The sequence below is a fragment of the Quercus lobata genome, chromosome 9 (genome assembly GCF_001633185.2).
Source record: "Quercus lobata isolate SW786 chromosome 9, ValleyOak3.0 Primary Assembly, whole genome shotgun sequence".
NCBI lineage: Eukaryota > Viridiplantae > Streptophyta > Magnoliopsida > Fagales > Fagaceae > Quercus > Quercus lobata.
Genome location: NC_044912.1, coordinates 38019076 through 38041945, shown reverse-complemented (window position 1 = coordinate 38041945; position 22870 = coordinate 38019076). Strand labels below are relative to the sequence as shown.

The 22870-nt window shown below is 34.9% G+C and overlaps 1 protein-coding gene and 1 pseudogene across 1 annotated transcript; both read right to left on the bottom strand.

Moving 5' to 3' along the window:
• Positions 1-275: 275 nt before the first annotated feature.
• On the bottom strand, positions 276-14415 carry LOC115961694 (annotated as a pseudogene).
• Positions 14416-16423: 2008 nt separating this feature from the next.
• On the bottom strand, positions 16424-21965 carry LOC115961693 (1-aminocyclopropane-1-carboxylate oxidase homolog 1-like). Its single transcript, XM_031080628.1, has 3 exons — positions 21418-21965; positions 20989-21310; positions 16424-16663 (listed from the first exon to the last, which is right to left on the bottom strand). Exons 1-3 carry the CDS (start codon positions 21963-21965, stop codon positions 16424-16426), a joined length of 1110 nt encoding a protein of 369 aa, XP_030936488.1.
• Positions 21966-22870: the final 905 nt, after the last annotated feature.

The following is a 22870-nucleotide window of genomic DNA, read 5'->3' as shown; positions in this document are numbered from 1 at the left end:
TTTTTTTTTTTTTTTTTTGCATTTTCAACTCACTTCAGTGGAGGAAGTTAAAATCTCCATTTCAACTAGGAGATTGGACCTTTCAGAGGAGTGCATGCAAGCCTTCAAGTCATCTCTACGAACTGCCTGGAAGATGGGCCTGGTTTTAAGGTTTGTAGATTTGAGAATAAGGGTCTTCCATTTTAAGTTCTGTTCTTGTTTTCAAATGGAGTGGCTTCCTTTCTTTTGCTTTATTTGTGGTGCTTTGGGTCTTGGTGTGAATCATTGTGTTGGGATTAAAGGTAAGTCCAATTGTCACTGGCATTTTGGGGACTGGACCGGTGAAAACAGTGGTCTTTTGGGGGTTTCTGAGAAACATGGAGCTGATTGCAGAGGTGGGTCGATGGAGAAAAGAAGGGAAGAAGTCGCTGGTGTCCAACACGCTCCAATGGGCGCTTGTCTGGGTACGGAGCACTCAATTGATTCATTAAATCAGTGGGGGCTTGGTGGCTGGTCAGAGATGCTGTCAGTGGTTCGCCCCTTGAGCCCAGTGCCCTCCTCTGTTGTGCATTCTTGTGTTTCCTAAAGATTCTCAATGATGGGTATGGACTTTCAACTACTATCCCTTGTGGCCCAAAAACTATCAAGTCCGAAACCCACAAGTAAGCCCTCCCCTAAATATGAGCCCATCAGTATCCCTTTATGTCCAATGAGAGGGATTTTAAAAAGGGTTGCTAGAGCCCAAGAAAAGAAATTCCAAAATTTTAATAGGCAAGCACAAGAATACCTCTGGGCTCTTGGGTTCATTAGGGGGCCGGGGGGGGGGGGGGGGGGTGTAGTTGTCTGTGGTGTATTCTCCTAGTTATTTGTTTACTTTCCTTGTTGTATCTCTTTTCAGTTGAATGAACAGTTCATGTTTTCTATCAAAAAAAAAAAAAAAAAAACTATTTTACTTTTACTATTTTCCAAGTAATTAACTTTTACTATTTCACCTACTATAGATAATTTTTTACACATTTTTGGGGGGCCATGGTCCCCCTACTGTCAACGGGTCTTCATTAACTAGGAATTCACATGGCGGACAAAACAAGGAAATTCCAAAAAGAAAAATAGAAAACTAAAGAAGAAGAAGAAGAAGAACATAGACAGAGAGGCAACATGCATGAAGACATGGAAGAAGAAGCAGCAACTGGGGAAAGGGTGGTCAACGGCGATGAAATTGAATTTTTAATTATTTGAGGCAGTGGTTATAGATAATTACTTGACTCTTTGTGAAATTATAATGATCTGGGAAAATAATCACTGCTGTACATGGAGAAATTGAGCATTACATATATGTTTCTCAATTGCTAGACGTAAAATTGATTTTATCCAACTAGCATGATAGGGCGTGGCTTAGTGGTACTAGTACTCATATTGCTTCACAGGAGTGATCATACTTGATAAAAAGTTGAGCAGATTGAATAGTAGAGTTTCAATGAATGTGTTGTACCTACAATGGTAGTCTCATCAAAGTTCTTGTGGCACATGTAGGATCTATTTGGAATCCGTTTATTTTGCTAAAATTAAAAACTTTTTGTTGAAAGTACTGTAGATAAATGTAAAAGTTAGCAGATAATTGAAACAATATAGTGGGACACATGAATAGTATCAAAAAGTGCAGTAAGGCCATGAATAGTAACAAAAATAAGCTGGATAGTAAAAAAAGTTAGCTTTTTAAGCTGGAGCTAAACGCACACATAAGGTGTATTTGGATACTGCTTATTCGCTAAAAACTGAAAACTTATTGTTGAAAACATTATAGCAAAATAATTTTTAAAGGTGTGAATAGTGCTATGGGACTAAAAAATGCATTGGTATGCGTGTTTTTGTGTGTTTGGCTGGGTTATGAACTGTGCCATGAAACCCAACCAAAAACACAAACGCTGGAAACGCACCACTCATCTCTAGCAAAAATTATTTTTGCCAACTAATTTGATTATTCAGTTTATTTTTGCTACTATTTATGGATCTCACTGTACTTTTTGGTACTATTTATGGGTCCCTATTGTACTATTTTAGCTAACTTTTACCTTTCTTTACAGTATTTTCAGCAAAAAGTTTTTAATTTCAGTCAAATAAGTAGATCTCAAACAGATCCGTAGTATTATCAATTACTTTCACACGTCGTGAAGTTGATGAATCTGCACTAGAGAGTGGAGACCCCTGTTCTTATCCAACTTGGATTTTTGACCATCTGGTGCATATCAGAAAGAACTTGTATGTTTTGATGACTTAAATATATTACATTCATTTTTCTTCTTCGAAAAACGAGATGTAAAATAATAATAATATAAAATAAAGTAAAGATAGAAATAGATATATAGTAATACCAAAAGTTTATCAACGTACTTCAATACAGATTGCTTAAGAGAATCCATCAACTTAAGAATTAAAATTTGCAATACCTTAAACTTATTCCTTTCCATTGCTAGCATAGGTTATAAAAGTTTAAAATGAGTCAAGGGTTGAGTTGCCATCCAATCCCTTTGATGTATAGTAAGCAATGTATCCACTAATATGAGGGCTTGTTTGGTAACGTTGTTTGTATTTTTTAGAAATATGTGTGAGCGAAAAAATGTGTAAAAATACGTGTAATATTGTTTAAAAACTAAAAATTATTACTCAAAATCGCATACCAAACTACCTCTTTTATCGGCCCAATTTTTAGTGTAGGAATTGGATGGAAAAAGCATACAACTGAACAATGACAAAGCTAGGAATTTTGAGTTGGGGGGCTGAACTATAAATTCTGTCAAGATAAACTCAAATAAAAAATAGACACTCCCCTAAAAAATCCACATAATATATGTGTGTGTGTGTGAAAATATAAAAAATATATAAATTATTTGCAAAACTTCATCCATGTTTGACAAATCAATATCGTAATGTTATAATTGAAGTATCATATGAGCTTTTTTTATTTCATGATAAAATCTTGAGAATAGGAAATTTCAACCAAATTGCATATATTATCAATGTTGAATGATTTGAACGTATTAATTGGAATTGAAATTGAGCTAAAAATTAGGGATTCCACACTTCTACTATTTACTCACAAAACTTACTACCTAACTATTTCATTCTATTGCAATTGTATATCAACTCTAAACTCTCTTTTTTTTTTTTTTAGGAAAAATTACTAAATTATTTGATCAATGCTTTCTTTTGGGGGGGAGGGGGGGGGGGCAACTCCTATTTTTTTCATATACCTTTCAAATATTTATAAAATATACTTAAATTGTAAAAAAAAAAATTAGAGGGGCCAAGGCCCCCCAAGGTTACATGTGGCTCCGCCACTGCAACTGAAATTCTGGGCCCAATACGTCCAACCAGTACCCTAGGCTTCACACTTCTAAACTTGTCATTTGTGATTGGCTACAATTTTTTTTTAAAAAAAAATAGAAGATGATTGTGACGCAAAATGGATTATACTATAAAAATAGCAGAAGTATTCAAGAAGAGTATTTGCCTCTATTATATTACCTAATGTAGGTGAATTCCAGTAACATGGAATTCATGAGCCATGAAAAGAATGAGTCCACGTTGCGAAAGGAATGGTGCATATTATATCTTATTGCTTAAGAACAAAATGCTTTAAGAGCAATCACATCCGTGTGTGTATAATACAAAAAGTGCTTAAATTTACGCATTTTTCACTAAAAACTATCCACATTAGTGGGGGTATAAGAGCATTCACAGCAGTGAAGTTAAAAATTTAGCTATTTAGCTCCACCAAAAGTTACTTTATCTATTTTACCTATACACATGCTGCATTAATGGATATATTTTAGCTTTCAACACAATAAAATAATATAAATATTACAATAAAATAATATATCTACTATAATAAAATAATCAATCTCACTACAATAAAAACACCACAAATCGATCCACCACCACGGCCAACCAAGAACAACCGCCCACAACCACCCACAACCACTGCCAAAAATCCAAATTACCAAAAACCACCACACAAATCACCACCAACACAGCCACACCACCACTGACCCACGAAACTTAGCCACCATGAAACCCATCCAAACCGCCATCACGAAACCCAGAGAAACCCACGAAATCTAGCCACAACCATGAAATCCAACCACAAAATCCGCAGCGCTCTTGAGTTCGATGAAGGCAGTGCTGGTGGAGCTTGGATCGACGATGAAGTTTAGGTCGGCAATGGAGCTTGGATCGGCAGTGAGATGGAGGACTGGGCGAGATGGGTCGACGACGTGGGATATCGATGTGGGACGGCGATGAAGATGAAGATCGGCAATGAAGATGAACCCAGAACAGATTGGCGATGAAGATGAAGATCCAAAACAGATCGGCGAAGCAGAGAGTAGATGAGGGAGAGAAAAAAAAAATGAGAAGGAAAAAGAAAGAAAGAAGAGAAGCCAGAGAGAGAAAAAGAAAGAAAGAGAAAATATTTTTTAAATGAAAGAGGAGAGAGAAATTTAATAAAATATATATATATATATATATATATATTTTAGCTCTCAGCTACAGTGCATATCTATCTATAGATGTGCACTGTAGCAATGAAGCTAAAAAAAATAGCTATACCTCCATTGCTGGATGGTGGTTTTTTGTGGAGCTAAAATAGCTATATAGCTATTTAGCTCCATTGCTGCAAGTGCTCTAAGTTTGCAAATATACACATCTGCTACAGTAACCATGCAAATATACACGGTTACTGTAGATGTGTAAATAATTTTTTAATATTTTTTTTTTCTCTCACCCACTCATCGGACCTCTCTTTTCTCTTCTTCCCAAAATCTTTTCTTTCCTCATCTCCATCTCCATCACTCACTCACTCTTTCTCTAAACAAGACAAAGTCGGTCAACCACCCACCACCGTCCACCCGCCACACCCATGCCAAAAAATCCCACCTTTCTCAAACCCCAAAACCCAAATCAAAACACAAATCAAACTACACCCACAACTCAGAACTCCAAAAACCAAAAAAAATCACCAAATCCCCAAACCCAAGAGAGAACCAAAGTTAGAAGCCAGTTTGTGGTGGTTGATTGGTTGAACCCATAGTGTTCGACCATGGTGGTCTAGGCTAGGTGGGATTCAGGTTTAGAGAACTAGAAAGAGCAGGGGTTTAATTTATGTGGGTTTCTGCCTTTGTGATGGTTATGTGATATTCGGCCATGGCCATGGAGCTCTAGCCATGGAGTTTTGGCTTTGTGATGGTGAAGAGAGAAGAGAGGTGAGAGATGAGAGAGAACTTTTTACCTTTTTTTTTTTTTTTTTTGAAGGAACTTTTTACCTTCTTGAGGAGATGAGAATGCTCGTGAAGAAAAGAATACTTATAATGTATAAAATAAAAATAATAATAAAAATATTATTTAAATAAAATGAAATGTATAATAGATAATCTGATGTGGGTGCTTAGTAAAAGTGGTCGTGTAAAACACAAAAAACTGAGTTTTTATGCTAAAATGGACAGAAAATTTTACAAAGACTAATGCAAATACTTAGACTAGGGGAATAGGGGTTTAACGGCCATTCTTCAGGTTTTAAGCTTCACTTTTGCATTTTTTCCCCTCATTTTTTGGGTTTCTAGATTCTTTATCTTATATATATTTATATATATATAACTTACATCATCCTTTGGTGAGATTTTTAATTTTAACAACATAGAAAATAAATTTAAAATTAAGTGAGAAGTGACGGATTTATGAAGAAATAAAAGAGAATAGTAGAATTGGTGTGGATGAAGTTTTCTTAAATACTTTAAACCCTAACAGTTAATATAATTATTAATATTGGGAATACATATGTGAATGAAATCTTATATTAAATAATAATGAAAAATGTAAATTATTAATATAATATAATTGGCCTTCAACTCATGGGCTTAGAGCTTTTGCGGTAAACAGTGTCCTTATATGTTATGTCAGCAATTAATAAACATAAATTTATTGTACTTATAAAGGTAAAAATAGTTTCTTACACATGTTAAATATTTTTTAATTTATTTTTTATGTCAGTTGTTAGGGTCATATTTTCTATGTAATTGGTTAATCCTTTGACAAACACACTTTATTTGTAATTAGGTAGATCTAAGTTGGGTTTAATATATCAAGAAGTATGTTATTTAAACATAACAAATGGTATCATTAAAGACATGAAGTTTGGTCTAAGAAACAAATGAAGAAAAGCTATTTCATTAAAGCTTGACACAAGCTCGACACTTGCTGCTATTGAGGATTAATGAAGAAGTTGGACACAAGCTCGATCTATCGAAAATTACGATTTTAGAATTCTCAGATCTGAAATTCGGCCCATGATGACTTGAATGATTAGGGTTTCTCTCTCTACAACTCTAGTTATATATAAGGCTTATTTTAAAAGTCATCAAATACGGAAACAAAGTACTAGAACTCATATACTCTGTGGAAGCTATTGCGTATGTATGTCTTAGGGTTTTGTAACCAAGTGCTTCCTGATCTTCATCGTTTATGAAATGAAGAACTTTACATCTAACAACAATCAATTAGGTTATTGGAGTTAGTCACGTACTAGGATCCATGCAAAAGAGTTAATCACAGATTAGAGATTTGTGTAAAGCAAAGAAGTCTACTACATGATCAAGTCCAATTGGGAATTGGAGCAAATGTTCAACTATAGATAGGTATTTTGGGATAGGCCAAGATAATGGTGAAATTCCTTATACTTGTAACCACTTGTTTTTAATTAGTAGATTCTTGGGAGTGGAAACCTGAAGTTCATCCAATAGGGTTTTTGCCTCGCAAGAGGTTTCCTCTATTCATCAACAAATCACCGTGTCAATTTAATTTCTATTGCACTTAGTTTATTTGGTAATTTGTTGGTGCCTCCACGATTTGCATGTAATTTGATCTCAATTTGGGTAGTTAAATTAATTAATCGGGGCCAATTTATTTTAGCCCAACATTAGCAAAAAAAATCTTTCGGTTTTTTAGTGGAAATTAGTGTTTGGAGGTTGATTGAGGAATAACAATTTTCAATCTTGATAGAAGTTTGTAGCTAATGCCAAAAGTCTTTAACATTGGTGATATTATCTACTCTTTTTATGAGGAAAACCAAAATTTAAATCCCCAGTCTCCTATTGTTGTAACTATCTTCCTTTTTTTTTTTTTTTTTTTTTTTTTTTTTTTTTTTTTTTTGTAATTGATATCTAATTCAAGGAAGGAAAATAGTGAAGAATTCAATAGTTTATTTGGTGGACATAAGTGTTTTCCAGTTGACCAAGGAATGGTAATTTTCATTTCAATAGAAATTGATATCTAATTCCTGAAGTCTTGTGGCCCAATGATTTTTATTTCCCCCCCTCTTTTATGAGGAGAACTAGAGTTCAAATCCACTCTCTCATATTGATATAACTAATGGATTTTTTTTTTTTTTTTTTTTTTTTTTTTTTTTTTTTTTTTTAAGTTGGATATCTAATTTAGGAGAAGGAAGGAAAACGGTGTGATTTGGTGAAATCTCAGAATGTTCAATCCATGATATTTTTTGTATGATATTCTTCTACATTTAGGCTTTTAGCATTTTCAGTTTTCATACACATCTAGTTTGCTTGACTCATGACTGAATAAAGAAAAAAAAGAATCATGTGAACAGAAATAGTCTCTACCTGCATATAGTCACCAATGTTGACTACTAATGTTCCGTGCACTGGAGGAAAGTCAACCCAATGATCTTGATGGAGGACCTGTACGCCACCAATATTGTCTTGCAAGAGTATGGTTAGAGAGGAAGGGTTTGAAAGCTTTGTTGCGCCAAGGGTCAAGTCGGGTTCAGGACAAGCCGAGTAATAGTGGCACACCAATGTTTCCACTTTCATGCATTCTATGTTTTCTAGGTAATCACTGCTCAGCCCCAAAGCCTCTGATAGTAATTCTGATAGTGTCTTGCTTAGTTCAATCATCTGTTTGACATATTCACTTACAACCTCCCTAAAAATAAGACGCAAATAAAGTGTTAGCTAATTTTGCATAGACACAGTGTGTGTGTATATATATATATATATATATATTAATTGCATGTAGTAGTATTATTAGTACCTGCATACTAGGGGAAGCTCTGTTAAAGAGAGCACTGAGAGCAGCACTGAAACTAGACTCAGAAGCAACGTTTGAAAATAGAAGAGGAAGATACATAACAGCTAGTTCAATCTAACGTCTCTTTAGCTAAACAATGTCATGTTATTTAATTGAATCTGACTTGATATGGAAATGGTGTTTTTTAAGTTAATGAGAACGGTGTCATTTGTGTTCATCCTCTTCAATTATATTCCAGATGTGCTTTGTGCTCTACTCCTATGTGTACGCAAGGCTCATGGTCATGCTCTTCAGTGTTGCAGTTAAGACTCCAGTAATAACTATCATCCAAGCTGTCACTCCTAAATTCACGGAGTAAAGATCGCAATTAGTTGTAAATCTGTTAGAGTGGTTGTATTACTGGAATGTTCTAGTTGTATTGTACTTAAGCTATAAATACAGGACAGGTGTTAATGTATTCTTTAAGCTTGTGAAATAGATTTCTTTGAAGTGTTTCCAGAAACTTCTCTCCCATTCTTTCTCACTCTCTCTCTTTCTCTCATTGTTTGTTCTTGTTTGTCCGCCATTGTTGTGCAATCTAGCAAGCTTCAAATTCTTTCATGGTATCAAAGCCAAGATCCATGGCTTCAACAACACCAACTGACATAGCACAATCTATGCGCACAACTCCAATTCAACCAACTACAATACCTTCTACCTCCGCACCTTCTACTTCTACATCTTCCACCTCAATACAATCACCATTGTTATTACTTTCTAATATGTCAAATCTTATGTCCATCAAACTTGACTACACCAACTACATCCCATGGAGGCATTAGTTACTCACTATACTAGAGGCTTACTCATTGGTGGCACAGCACCAAAGCCATCACCTTTTGCACTTGATGCTGCTGGCAATGCAACTTCAGTTGCTAATCCAGAATTTCAAGCTTGGAAAATCAAGGATAAGGCACTCCTTTCTTTGATCAACTCAACTCTCACTCCACAAGTCTTTTAACTTGTTGTTGGTATCACTAGCTCAAGGTAAGTATGGAACACTTTAGAATAAAGGTTCACTTCCACATCAAGAGCTAACATATTGAATCTCAAGCTTGAATTGCAAAGTATCAAAAAAGGTAATGAATCTGTGAATTTATTCCTTTAGAAGATTAAAGTTGCTCATGACAAACTCCTTGCTGTTAGAGTTATAATTGATAATGAAGAGTTGATTTGCATTGTGCTAAGAGGGCTTCCTAGAGAATTTGCACATTTCTATTCTGCAATTCACACTAGGAGTGATCTAATCACTTATGAACAACTTGCTATTATGTTTCAAAGTGAGGAATAAGCTATGATTGATCACTTGGATTTAGTTTCTCACACTCTTGCCATGTTTGCTTCCAATGGAAAAGCAAATGGCAGTACATCAAATCAGTCACAGAATCATGGTTCAGGAAGACGAAGGAATAATGCAAATACAGGACGAGGTGGAGGCAAGTTCAATCATGGCGGAAGTCAGCAGCAATTCTCACCACAAGCCTCTCACAATTTCTCTCCTCAAAATTTTCCTTCTCAGAATTTCACTTATCAACATTCATCTCAAGGTTTTAAGCATGAAAGACCAACATGTCAAATCTGTGGGAAGTCTAGACATCAAGCTTTGGACTACTATCATAGGATGAATTTTGCTTATCAAGGCAAAAATCCTCCCATCAAGCTTGCTGCTATGGCTAGTGCTTCTAGTGCAGCGATCACCAACAATCAAGATCCATGGCTTATTGATAGAGGTACATCTAACCATCTCACTACCAACTCAGTAATCTCTTTGTTCAATCTTTGTACAAGGGGCCAGAACAAGTTACTGTTGGGAATGGTTAATCCTTACCAATCAACCATATAGGTAATGCTTCCTTACACAAAATATCATACCTTTACCCTTAGAAATGTCCTTTATTTACCAAGAATTGCTGTGAATTTACTTTTAGTTCACAAATTTTGTTTGCATAATAATTGTTCTAGCTATTTTGATGCAAATCATATCAAAATTTAGGATATTCCTACGGGGAGACTCCTTTACATGGGCTTGAGTGAGAATGGAGTTTATCCAATCTACTCCAAGAATTTCAACAAGTCACCCTCTTACTTCAACTCTATGTCATCTTCACACAAGCATTCTCACTTCAACTCTGAGTCATCTCCACACAAGCATCCTTCTACGATTGCTTCTTTTCCATCAAGTTTTCATGTAAATAAACAAAATAAATGGTTGCTATGGCACCATAGGTTAGGACACCCAAGTGATAAAGTTCTTGATGTAGCTTTATCTTCTATTGATAATATTAGTATCTCATATAATAATAAGAGCTTTTCCCATTGTAAACATTGCTTGAGTGGTAAAATGGATCAATTTTCTTTTCCTGTTTATGTTTTTCAAGCTTCCAAACCCCTTGAATTAGTGCATTTTGATGTCTGGGGTCTAGCTCCTGTCAAATCCTCAAATGATTTTCAGTACTATGTGCTTTTTGTTGATGAGTATTCCAAGTTTACTTGGCTCTATCTTCTTAAGCATAAATTTGATGTTCTTAATATTTTTAAGTTCTTTGAAGCAACTGCAAAGAATCAATTGGACTCTAAAATCAAAGTTTTGAGAACTGATAATGGTGGAGAGTTTACATCCAATGCTTTTAAGAATTTTTGTTCCTTATATGGTCTTATTCAGCAATTCTCATGTCCTCGCACACCTCAACAAAATGGGGTGGCTGAGAGAAAACATAGGCATATAGTTGAGTGTGCTCTCACTATGCTTTCCTATTCTCAATTGCTACCATCTTATTGGTCTTGTACTGTTTCTACAGCTGCTCATATCATTAATAAGCTTCCTACTCCCATCCTTATGAATTCTACTCCTTGGGAAGTCTTGTTCAAGTACAAACTTGATATTACTCATTTAAGATCCTTTGGTTGTGTCTGTTTTCCCTTGTTAAGATCTTACAACACACACAAGCTCCTTCCACATACTACTCCTTACATCTTTCTTGGTTATCCTACCCATACAAAAGGTTACATCTGTCAAGATCCTATCACATCTCAGATCTACATCTCAAGGCATTTTCATTTCAATGAAGAAGAATTCATTTCCTCACTGTCTTTACCCACCGGTACCTCTGTTGATCCTAGTCCAACACCTACTCCAGCTCATTTTTTTTATACCTTTACTGCAAACATAGAGTCCTACTCCTGCCTCACAACCTACCTCACAACCTGGTTTCCTCATGCCACTCCATCACAGCCTTTATTTGATCAGTCTGCATCATCTCCACCTACTCACCCTCATATCCCTGCAACTTTATCTGATTGGTCTTCCTCCTCTCCATCACTTTCTTCCCATTTACCTGTATCTTTACCTCACATAGACTCATCCCAAAACCAACCTACTTTCCTTCTTCATCTCATTCCCACAGTAGCTTCACAGGTTCCTCTTATAGTCAAAAATCATCCAATAATTACTAGGTCCAAAGATGGCATCTTTCAGCCAAAGGCTCTTGCTGCCTTACCTACCGCAATTCAATCAGTACCCACTGCAACATAACATGCCTCTTTATGCATACCTGTTGCTGATTCAGTGTAGTGTCCTAAGTCTCTAGCCTTTTCTTGCACTCCTACCAGTGCCAAGTTCAAAGTCCAAAAAGGTCAGCTGTACTCCTATGCTTGATTACTCCATTATTGAATCTCCTACTTACAAGTTAGCTGCCCAATACCCTCAATGGTGCTCTACAATGGATGATAAGTTTGCTGCTCTCCAAAGGCAGGGTACTTGGGTTTTGGTTCCACCTTCCCTTACTTAGAATTTGGTTGGTTGTAAGTAGGTGTTTAAACTCAAACGCAACAGTGATGGGTCTATTAACAGATATAAGACCAGGTTTGTTGCCAAGGGATTTCATCAACAATATAGGGTTGACTTTGAGGAAACCTTCAGCCCTGTCATTAAACCTCCTACTGTGAGGATTATTTTATCTTTGGCAGTTCAATTTAATTGGCCTCTCAGACAGCTTGATGTAAGCAATGCTTTTCTTCATGGTTACCTCAGAGAGGAGGTTTATATGATCCAACCCCCTGGTTATGTGGATTCTACTCATCCTAATCATGCTTGTAAACTTCTAAAGTCTCTCTATGGGCTCAAACAAGCCCCTAGGGCTTGGTTTGAGAGGTTTTCTACTCAGCTTCTTCATATGGGCTTTCAGGCATCACTTGCTGATTCTTCCTTGTTTATTCTCAGACAAGGAAAGCTGGTGGTCTATCTTCTTGTCTATATTGATGATATAGTCATGTTAGGAAATGATCCAAGTTTTATGTCTTCTTTAATTGCTCAATTCAGTGCTACATTTGAGCTTAAAGACTTGGGTCCTCTTCATTACTTCCTTGGACTTCAAATTATCAAGACTTCCAAAGGGTTGTTTTTATCTCAATCCAAGTATGCTCAAGTCTTACTCCTCAAAGCTAATATGCACACTTCTAAACCTGCTCGTACACCTTACACTCCTCATGCTAGATTGGTTCCTACTGAGGGTTCCTTGCTTTCTAACCCTCATGAGTTTAGAAGCTTGGTTGGTTCTCTCCATTATTTAACCTTCACAAGGCCTGATCTTAGTTTTGCAGTGCAATAGATCTATCAATTTATGTCTACTCTTACTGATGTTCACTTAATTGCTGCTAAAAGAATACTTAGGTATGTTAATGGTACCTTGCATTGTGGTATCTTTCTTCAACCAGGGCCTCTCTCCCTTTTTGCCTTTTCAGATTCAGATTGGGCAGGAGATCCCTATGATAGACACTTAATCACTGGTTACATAGTCTATCTTGGTTATAATCCCATCATTTGGAGTGCGAAGAAGCAGGATACAATCTCTAGATCCTTCACTAAATCAAAGTATAGAGCTTTGGCCACCATTGCTCCTGAGCTCTATTGGCTTCGCCAGGTTTTAAAAGGCCTTGGGATTTTCCTTCTTGTCCCTCCTAAGCTCTGGTATGACAATGTGTCTACCTTTGCCATTGCTTCAAATCCTGTATTTCATGCGCGCACCAAACATATAGAAGTGGATTACCATTTTGTTCGTGAAAAGGTGTTGCGCAGGAATCTTCAAGTCAAGTACATTGCCACGGGTGATTAGTTTGTTGATGTGTTTACCAAGTGCCTATCTACTTCAGGATTTGCTTTTCTTCGCTCCAAAATCATGGTGTCTATTGACCCCATGGTTTTGAGGGGGGATGTTAAAGAGAGCATTGAGAACAACATTGAAACTCAGACTCAGAAGTATCATTTGAAAATAGAAGAGGAAGATACATAATGGCTAGTTTAATCTAACGTCTCTTTAGCTAAACGATGTCGTGTTATTTAAGTGAATCTGACTTGAAATGGAAACGGTGCTGTTTAAGTTAATGAGTACGGTGTCGTTTGTGTTCATCCTCTTCAATTAATATTCCAGAAGTGCTCTGTGCTCTACTCCTATGTGTACTCAAGGCTCATGATCATGCTCTTCAGTGACTCTAGCAATTACTGTCATCCAGGTTGTCACTCCTAAATTCACGGAGTAAAGATCGCAATTAGTTGTAAATCTATTAGATCAGTTGTATTATTGGAATGTTCTAGTTGTATTTTACTTAAGCTATAAATATAAGGCAGGTGTTAATGTATTCTTTAAGCTTGTGAAATAGATTTCTTTGAAGTATTTCCAGAAACTTCTCTCCCATTCTCTCTCTCCCTCTCTCTCATTGTTTGTTCTTATTTGTCCGCCATTGTTGTGCAATCTAGCAAGCTTCAAATTCTTTCAAGTTCATCAAGGTTTAGAGAACTATCTTGGAATTCAAAATAAAATTGAATCCCTCCAATCTGCTGCTTTGGACACTAAGAGAGCACCATTGCAGTAATACTTAACTCGTTGCTTCTGATCACGCGAGTACCACTCCATCTTCTCTTCCTTTGGTTGCTCATGGAATTGTCGCACAGCTTCTAACATGTCTATAACACTAACGAATTCCATGATTAATCATCTGGAAGAAGCCCCATGTTTCTGACGCTTTACGAACTTGATCAACGATCTCCATCCTTCGGCAACTTTGTTCAAAGCCTTGGACATCTATCACTGGAACGTGGAAGTGGGTAGTGGCTGGAGATAGCATTGGATTTGGAAGGCTCTCTGGTGGATGGATGAGGAACCTTGGGACCTTGGTCACTCCAGAGTTCACTTGTCCTTTAACTCCAGCTTTTGTTTCATCAAACTCCTTCACTTCCTTGGCTCTGTCATAGCCCAATTCATCTCCTGGAGCAAGTTTATTTCCTACACTAGAAGTGAGTTCCATCCTAGAGGTGGTGGAATTTGGATTGTCAAAATGGAATTACTTAAAATTTAAGGGGTTGGAAGTGCCCATATAAGCAAACTAAAGAAGGGTACAAGATGCCTATGTTGAATAAACTGGTAGATCAGATGCCTACGATTGTTGGCCCTTCAAAATCTTTGGATCTTACAATATATAATTAATAGTATGTCTTTTCCTTTGATCGTTGGCCCTTCACAGATTACCATAACCAAAAAAAGAATGTCGTAGTGATAAGTTTCGGCTAAATTTAGTCACTACTAGCCAAACAAAATGAGGGAACGGTTGTGGAATTATAATCAATTGTTGGTTAAATAATCACTGTTGCATACATTTCCCAACTGCCAGACTTCAAATTGAAATTATCCAACTTGGATTTTTGACCATCTACTGGCAAAAATCGGAAAGAACTTGAGTGTTTGATGACTTAATAATGTATTACTCTCTTTTCTTCTTGTTCAAGAAAATAGATGTAAAATTTTAAATAAAAGTTAACAAATTTGCTATAATCATTGATTTAGGAAATAGTTTTAAAAAATTTTTATGGAAAAAGAATAAAGTAATTGATTTTGTTTTTATAACTTTTTATATTTTCTATAAAAGTTGTATAATTTTTTTTTTTTAAATTGTCTACTCAAATAACTTAAGAACAACGGTCTATATAACTAGTCGCTAACCCGTGTGATGCTCGGGAAAACTATTGATTATGAAAAAAATTCCAATAATGAATGAAGAATTTAAGCTATTAATTAAATTTTTTTATTAAAAAAAAAAATGAATGAAGAGTTGAAGCTATCACCTATGCAATTTTTTTTGTGCATTTCAGTTAGACTTTAGACAATAATAATATGGTTATTACTTCTACTATTTTTGGGCTGAAATAAGTTTTTTTTTTTTTTCCTAAATTGAAATAAAGTCATTTGTTTACTACTTTTTTTTTATGTTAGAATTTATTTACTGTTATTATTAAGCTAAAATATTTAAAAATGATTATTTGATTATTTATTTAAAAGAAATATTTTTATAAAATGTTGTAATGGCAGTTTTGGGAATAATAAGGCATGTGATGGTGTCATAAATGACATCTCTCTCTCACTGTTTCTCTTTCTCTTTGTTCTGCGTTCTCTCTACCTTCTCTCTTCCTCTCACTTCAGACTCCTCTGGCCTCTCTCTTCTTATGTTCTTCTTTTTTTCTCATCTCTCTCTCACACTCTCTACTCTCTTCCTCTCACGACTCACGGTGAAGCCTCTCTCTTCTCAAGATCGGCTTTGGGTGGGTGGGCTTCAGATCGGCGTGGGTGGCTTCAGATCGGAGTGGGTGGCTTCAGATTAGCGTGGGTGGCTTTAGACTGGCGTGAGGTCGTGGGTGGCCGTGGGTAGCCATGGATGGCCATGGGTTTTGCTGTTAGTGGGTGTTTCTGGGTGGTTGGAATTTCAGAGGTGTTTTAATGGAGTTTTTGGGTCGTTGGAATTTTAGAGGTGTTTTAATGGAGTTTCTGGGTGGATGGAATAAGGAGGAAGATGACGAAGAGGGGGATGGGATTATTTTGGGTTTTTTTTTTTTTTTTTTGGAGAAACTTTTGGTTTGGGTCTGTGCTTTGGTTTTGTGCTTACATTTACTGTTTTGATTTGGTTTTGGATTGTGCTACGCTTGTGATATAGAGGAAGATGGGAGGAGAAAGAGTTGATCGGGTTTTTATAAGGAAGGAGAAGGAGTATCGGGGAGAAATAGTTATTAAAATCAGAATTTTTGTTTTATAATTCTGATATTTAAAAATAATGATGATGTGGAAAATTGTAGGAGCTTCTATAGCTTCGGTTTTAATATATATATATATATATATATATATAAATAATAAAAAGTAAAGATATAAATTGAAAGTAATGGCAAAAGTTTATTAACGTGAATACAAATTGCTATAGAGAATTCAACAACTTAGGAATTAAAATTTGCAATGCCTTGAACTTCAATTCTATTAATTGCTAGCATAGTTTATAAAAGCCTAAAATGAGAAAGGGCTGAGTTTCCTCCCTTTGATGTATAGTGAGCATTGTATTCACTAATATGAGTTTCCCTGTAGATGGGTGGGTTGCTGTCAGATAGAAACTCCTTTATTGGCCCAAGTTTTCGTCCAGGACTTGGATGGAGAAAGCATGCAGCTGAAATTCTGGGCCCAATACGTCCAGCCAGTACCCTATGCTCCACACTTCTGAACTTGTCGTTTGTGATTAGCTACAATTTATTAAAGAAAAAAAAAGAACAAGATTATGACGCAAAATGGATTATACTATATACTAATAGCGGAAGTATTGAAGCAGAGTATTTGCCTCAATTTATTGTACTATTGGAAGTATGCACCCTCTCTTTTAAAGTATGTAGGTGAATTCCAATTAATAATGTAGAATTCAAGTATTATGAGGAGAATGATGCACATATATATATTGACTAAATGATCCACACGTTGAGCAAAAAATTATGCATATATCTTATTGCATGAGATATCTTCTTAGGATAGTGATAGGCGCGGTTTGATGCATTTGGGAGCCTAAGGGGAAAACTAATTATCTTGTTTTAAATAAAAAATTACTATTAATTAACATGAATCACGTAGAATTGTTTCTTATTTTAGAAATTTTATAGACACAAAAAACATGGCAAAACTTTTCGTACTTGTTGATGTGGCAGATTGATAGTAGTAAGTAAAAAAAATAATGTTAATGGTAGACTTAAATGAGAACTAGTAAAAGTTTACCAACTCAACTATTGTAAAAAATGTTATGAATTTTTCTATGTATTGCTTTTTTTTTTTTTTTTTTTTTTTTTTTTTTTTTTTTTTTTTTTTTGTGAGAAGTGAAACATTCATAATATTTTTCACAACAAATGTTAAGTGTTAAGTTACATCTTGTTTTCTATTTGAACCCACCACTATAATTATTTTTTGTCATCAATAATAAGTAATAACAACCTGCTACTTAGAATTTGTTGTAAAATTTTTGTAAAAAAATGTTGTGGACATAACATTTCTTTCTCTTTTTTGTTTGTTTTCATTTGATGAAAAAAAATATTATTTTATTTATTGGTTATAAATAATCATATTGGTTAAAATTTGGGGGCCTTTTTTTTACTTGTAGACTTAGACGACCGCATCAACTGCATCTAACTAGCACTGGGTAGGAATTAGTGGTTCAATAGCCATTCTCCAAGTTTTTAGCTTCCCTTTTGCATATGTTTTCCTATTTTTTCCCTCATTTTTCAGGTTTTCTAGATTCTTTATATTATATATGTTTTTTCAAAAAACTTACTTCAATCTTTGGTGAGATTTTTAATTTTAACAACATAGAAAAGGAACTAAAATTTAAAATTAAGGGGCAACGGATTTGTGAAGAAATAAATGAGAATAGTCGAACTAGTGTGGATCAAGTTTTCTTATGTATTTGAACTCTAGGAGTTGATATAATTATTAATGTTGGGAATATAAATATGAATGAAGTCTCACATTAAATAATAATTAGTTGCAAATTCACATAATGCGTAAGAATATATAATTATTTTGTAATGTGATATAATATATAATTTATTTTCTAAAATTTATTGAAGATAGTTTGTTCTTATTAAAAAATTGAACTATTTCTAAAAGTATTTTCCATCCCTCTATCTCTACAAATATATCATTCTATTATGTTGAGTGTTGTTTTTTTTAGAACTTGAGTGTGTTTGACTGATATTATTCTTTATTGAAATGATCTATATTTTTCAAAATTTTGTTATTGTGTGTTATATTTTCCTTTTTCCTTTTTGGTACAACTAATTTTTTGTTATTTCAAATTAATTATTCAAAATTCTCATTTTCTTAAGTAAATTATCATGATAATCAAACTTCATAACAAATTTACAATTGATATTACTCAAATAATCGATAGACACATTCAAATATATAGCCATGTAGATTTTGTTTTGATATAAACTCAAACTCTCAATTCCAAAAATATATAAGATGGGGAACTAATCAAAAAACACACCACCAAAATTTATCAACTAGAAGTAAAGATACAAAAAACACAAAAAATCATCAATTCAAAGTAGAGTTGCATGAAAGAAAAAATAATCCAGAGAGAGAGAGAGAGAGATTTATTTAGAAGAAGATGAGTAGAAGAATATTGAAAAGAAAATGTATAGTTGTAAACACTAAGTTATCCAAGCCATTTTACGAAATAGAATAACATCATATTATTATATATATACTATATAATGTCATATGATAATATCTAAAAATCAAAGAAAATAAAAGAAAAAAGATATCAAATTGAAACACAGCCAAATCACATCATCCCAAAATAGAGTTCAACATAAAAAATTCATCAACCTAAAGTAGAGATGCAATAAAAAATTAAAAATCCACAAAATGAAAGGGGGAAAAAAAAAAGAAAAAAGAAGAAGAGAAAGATGGAGAGAGTATTCATCTTTTTTGTGTAGGAAAAATATAGATTGAATAGAAGAGAAAATAACAAATTTTTATGATAAATAAAATGGGAAGAAAAATAGTCAAAATGAAAGAAAAATGAAGGGATGGTAGAATTGTAACATTAAGTTATAAAGTAGTGGGGAAATAAAAAGGTAGAAGTAAGGGGGGAAATGTTTGAGGAAATATAATTGTAAAGTGAGAAATTAATAAGGAGAAAAATAGTTTAAAATGGGAGGGAAGTATTGGAAATAGGTGGATGATGTGGCTCAACAGAAGTTAAAAGTATAGCAACAATAAATGCTACACTTTAGCTTATTTAAATATATATATATATATATATATATAATTTGAGTGATTAATATAACATAATTGGCTCTAAACTCATGAGCTAAAGCATTTTGAATTTAGTGGTGTTCCTATTTGTTATTTCAACTATTAAATTGGAGTCTCTCAAAGTATTATTTCCCCGATAGTTACTAAACATAAATATATTGTACTTTATAAAGGTAGAAATAGTATTCAACACATGTTAACCATTTTTTTAATTTATTTCTTTATGACAACAAAAGAATAAATCTTTAGGTTTTTTGGTTGACATAAGTGTTTTGAGATTGACCAAGGAATAATATTTTTCAATTTGATAGAAGTTAAAGGTAGAAGTAGTATCTTACACATGTTAACCGTTTTTTTAATTTATTTCTTTTTTAGCAAAAGAATTAATCTTCAGGTATTTTGGTGGACATAAGTGTTTTGAGATTGACCAAGGAATAATATTTTTCAATTTGATAGAAGTTTGTATCTAATGCCAAAAGTCTAGTAGCTCGGTGATATTATCTACTCCTTTTATGAGAAAATCAAAATTCAAATCTCCTCTCTCCTATCGTTATAACTATAGAATTTATTTATTTATTTTATAAAAGTTGATATACAATTGAAGAAAAGGAAGGAATATAGTAAAGAATTCATTAGTTTATTTGATGGACATAAGTAGGGCTGTCCAGTCAACCGATGGACCCGACCCACCCACCTCTTCTGACCGAACCTGACTCACTGCCAACCGAACTGACTTCTCTGACGGTTGACAACGGATTACTTCCTCCAAAACCTGACTTTGACGGGTCGAACGTCGGTTCTCGTTCTTCAAAATACGATAAACCCGATCCGATCGAACCACAAATATTCCAGCATTATTTGATAAATTTGGTGAGTTTTGAGATGTTTTTTGGCTAGATTCGGCAAGATTTCGCTAGATCTAGTCGAGTTCTTGTCTAGATCCGGCGAGATTTCGCCAGATCTAGTTGAGATCTTCAATATTTCCGAATAAATCTCAAAGGATTTTGGCCGATTTTCATCTTCCGACGAGTTTTGAGATTTTTTTGGCTAGATCTTGGCTAGTCCGGCAAGATTTCGCTGGATCTAGTCAAGTTCTTGGCTAGATCCAGTGAGATATCGCCAAATCTAGTCGAGATCTTGGCTATTTCCGACGAAATCTTAGAGGATTTTGGTCGATTTTTGTCGTTTTCTCGCCGGATTTCCTCTATTTTCCAAATCTCAACTTCGACTCGAATCCAACCGCCGCTTGTTGGTGTTCCAACTCGCCCGAACCGATCATCCTCTTGGTCGGCGACAGGTTGAAAGTTTGTCCACCCGATCTGGTCGGGTCGGATGCAGGTTGAGCACAAACCCAACCCGACCCGACCTGTCCTGTGGATAGGCCTAGACATAAGTGTTTTGAGGTTGACCGTGGAATGGCAAATTTCAAGTTGATAAAAGTTGATATATAATGCCTAAAGCCTTGTAGATCGGTGATTTTTTTTCCCATTCTTTTATGAGGAGAACTAGAGTTTAAATTCCATATTTCCTATTATTGTAACTATTGAAATATATATTTTAAAAAATAGATTTCTAATTCAAGACAAGGAGAATGGTGTGATTTGGTGAAATCTCAGAGAGTTCAACCTGCGATTTTTTGGAATGATATATTTTCCTTCATTTAGGCTTAGCACTTCTCATTTTTCTCACACATCCCGTTTGCGTGAAACACGACTGAATAAAGACGGAAAAAGAAATATGTGAACAGAACTATAGTTTCTACCTGCAGAAGGTCACCAATGTTGACTACTAATGCTCCGTGCACTGGAGGAACGTCAACCCAATGATCTTGATGGAGAACCTGCAGGCCACCAATATTGTCTTGCAAGAGTATAGTTATAGAGGATGGATCTGAATGCTTTTTGGTGCCAAGGGTCAAGTCTGGTTCAGGACAAGCCGGATAATAGTGGCACACAAACAATGCAGATTTCATGCATTCTATGTTTGCTAGGTAGTCAGTGCTAAGCCCCAAAGCTTCTGATAGTAATTCTTTTAGTGCCTTGGTTAGTTCAATCATGTGTTTCCAATATTCGCTTACAGACTCCCTGAAAATTAAGACACATATAAGATATAAATCATATAACATAGACAGTATAAATATATTACATGTCTTTTTGCATTAATTTTCACTAGCTAGAAGAATTATTAGTACCTGAATGCTAGGGGAAGTGCTTCAAGGTTTAGGGAACCATATTTGAAATCAAATGAAATTGAATCCTTCCAACTTGCTGCTTTGGACACTAGGAGATCCATATTGCTGTAGTACTTAACTGGTTGCTTGAGATCACGTGAGTACCACTTTATCTTCTCTTCCTTTGGTTGCTCATGGAATTGTTGAACTGATTCAAACATTTTTTCCATAGCACTAACTGGAACTCCATGATTAATCATTTGAAAGAAGCCCCATGTTTCTGATGCTTTACGTATTTGATCAACGATCTCCATCCTCCGGCAACTTTGTTCAAAGCCTTGGAGATCTATCACTGGAACGTGGAAGTGGGTAGTGGCTGGAGATAGCATTGGATTTGGAAGGCTCTCTGGTGGATGGATGAGGAACCTTGGGACCTTGGTCACTCCAGAGTCCACTAGTCCTTTAACTCCAGCTTTTGTTTCATCAAACTCCTTCACTTCCTTGGCTCTGTCATAGCCCAATTCATCTCCTGGAACAAGTTTATTTCTTACACTAGAAGTGAGATCCATCCTAAAGGTGGTGGAATTTGGATTGTCAAAATGGAATTACTTACAAATTGAGGGGTTGGAAGTGATCATATATATAAGCAAAAGAATGGTACAAGATAGATCGATGCCTTTGTTGACTGAACTGGTAGATTCGATATCTATGATTATAAAAATGCATGTAAAAGATAACTTACAAAAAGGCCAGTAGAGATATCCACTCTTGGACTTTGAGAAAATACACCATATTTCTTCTCTCTCACATGGAGATGGACTTCACATATGTGGAGTCTACCTCTATGTGAAAGGGAAGAAACATGTATTTAATGCATGGTATACCACCTCCTTGGACTTGGCCTAGACATTTACAATAATAATAAGGCGAAAAACCTATTTACGTCCCTACATTTTCACGTGATTCTTACTTTGGTCCTAACTTTTATTTTCACTACTTTTAGTCCCTATTCTGAAAAACACGTCTTGTTTTTGCCCCTGCCATTACATTAGAGACAAGAAATGCACACGTAACAAACGGAGTGCACTGTTGGCACACTAAAAGCTGACGTGGCCATTAAAATAATAACAAAAAAAATGTTATTTGGCATTAAAAAATGCCACGTCAACATTTAAATTAAAAAAATTTATTTATTTATTTTAACTAAAAAAAAAAACAGAATTATAAACTAAAAATCATATGAATTGAGATCTAAGTGTGCCTTGAACAATAACAACAAGAACACAAACCCAAATCCAAAAACACAAACCCAGAAATTTAAAAAAAAAAAAAAAAAAAACAAACAAACAAACAAACACTAAACCCTGAGATCTAAGTGTGTCTTGAACAAGAGCAACAAGAACACAATCCCAGATCTAAGAACAAAGAAAGAAAAAAACACCCACGTACACACACTTTCTTTCCTTTACTCAAA

Bases quoted from the DNA above. Each gene is read 5' to 3' on its own strand.
- LOC115961693 (XM_031080628.1), bottom strand. From the start codon at position 21,965: ATGGATCTCACTTCTAGTGTAAGAAATAAACTTGTTCCAGGAGATGAA. The intron at 21,311-21,417 runs GTACTAATAATT...CTTAATTTTCAG, and splicing joins GCACTTCCCCTAGCATTCAG to GGAGTCTGTAAGCGAATATT. The intron at 16,664-20,988 runs GTAGAAACTATA...AATAAATTGTAG, and splicing joins ACATTGGTGACCTTCTGCAG to CTAATCACAAACGACAAGTT.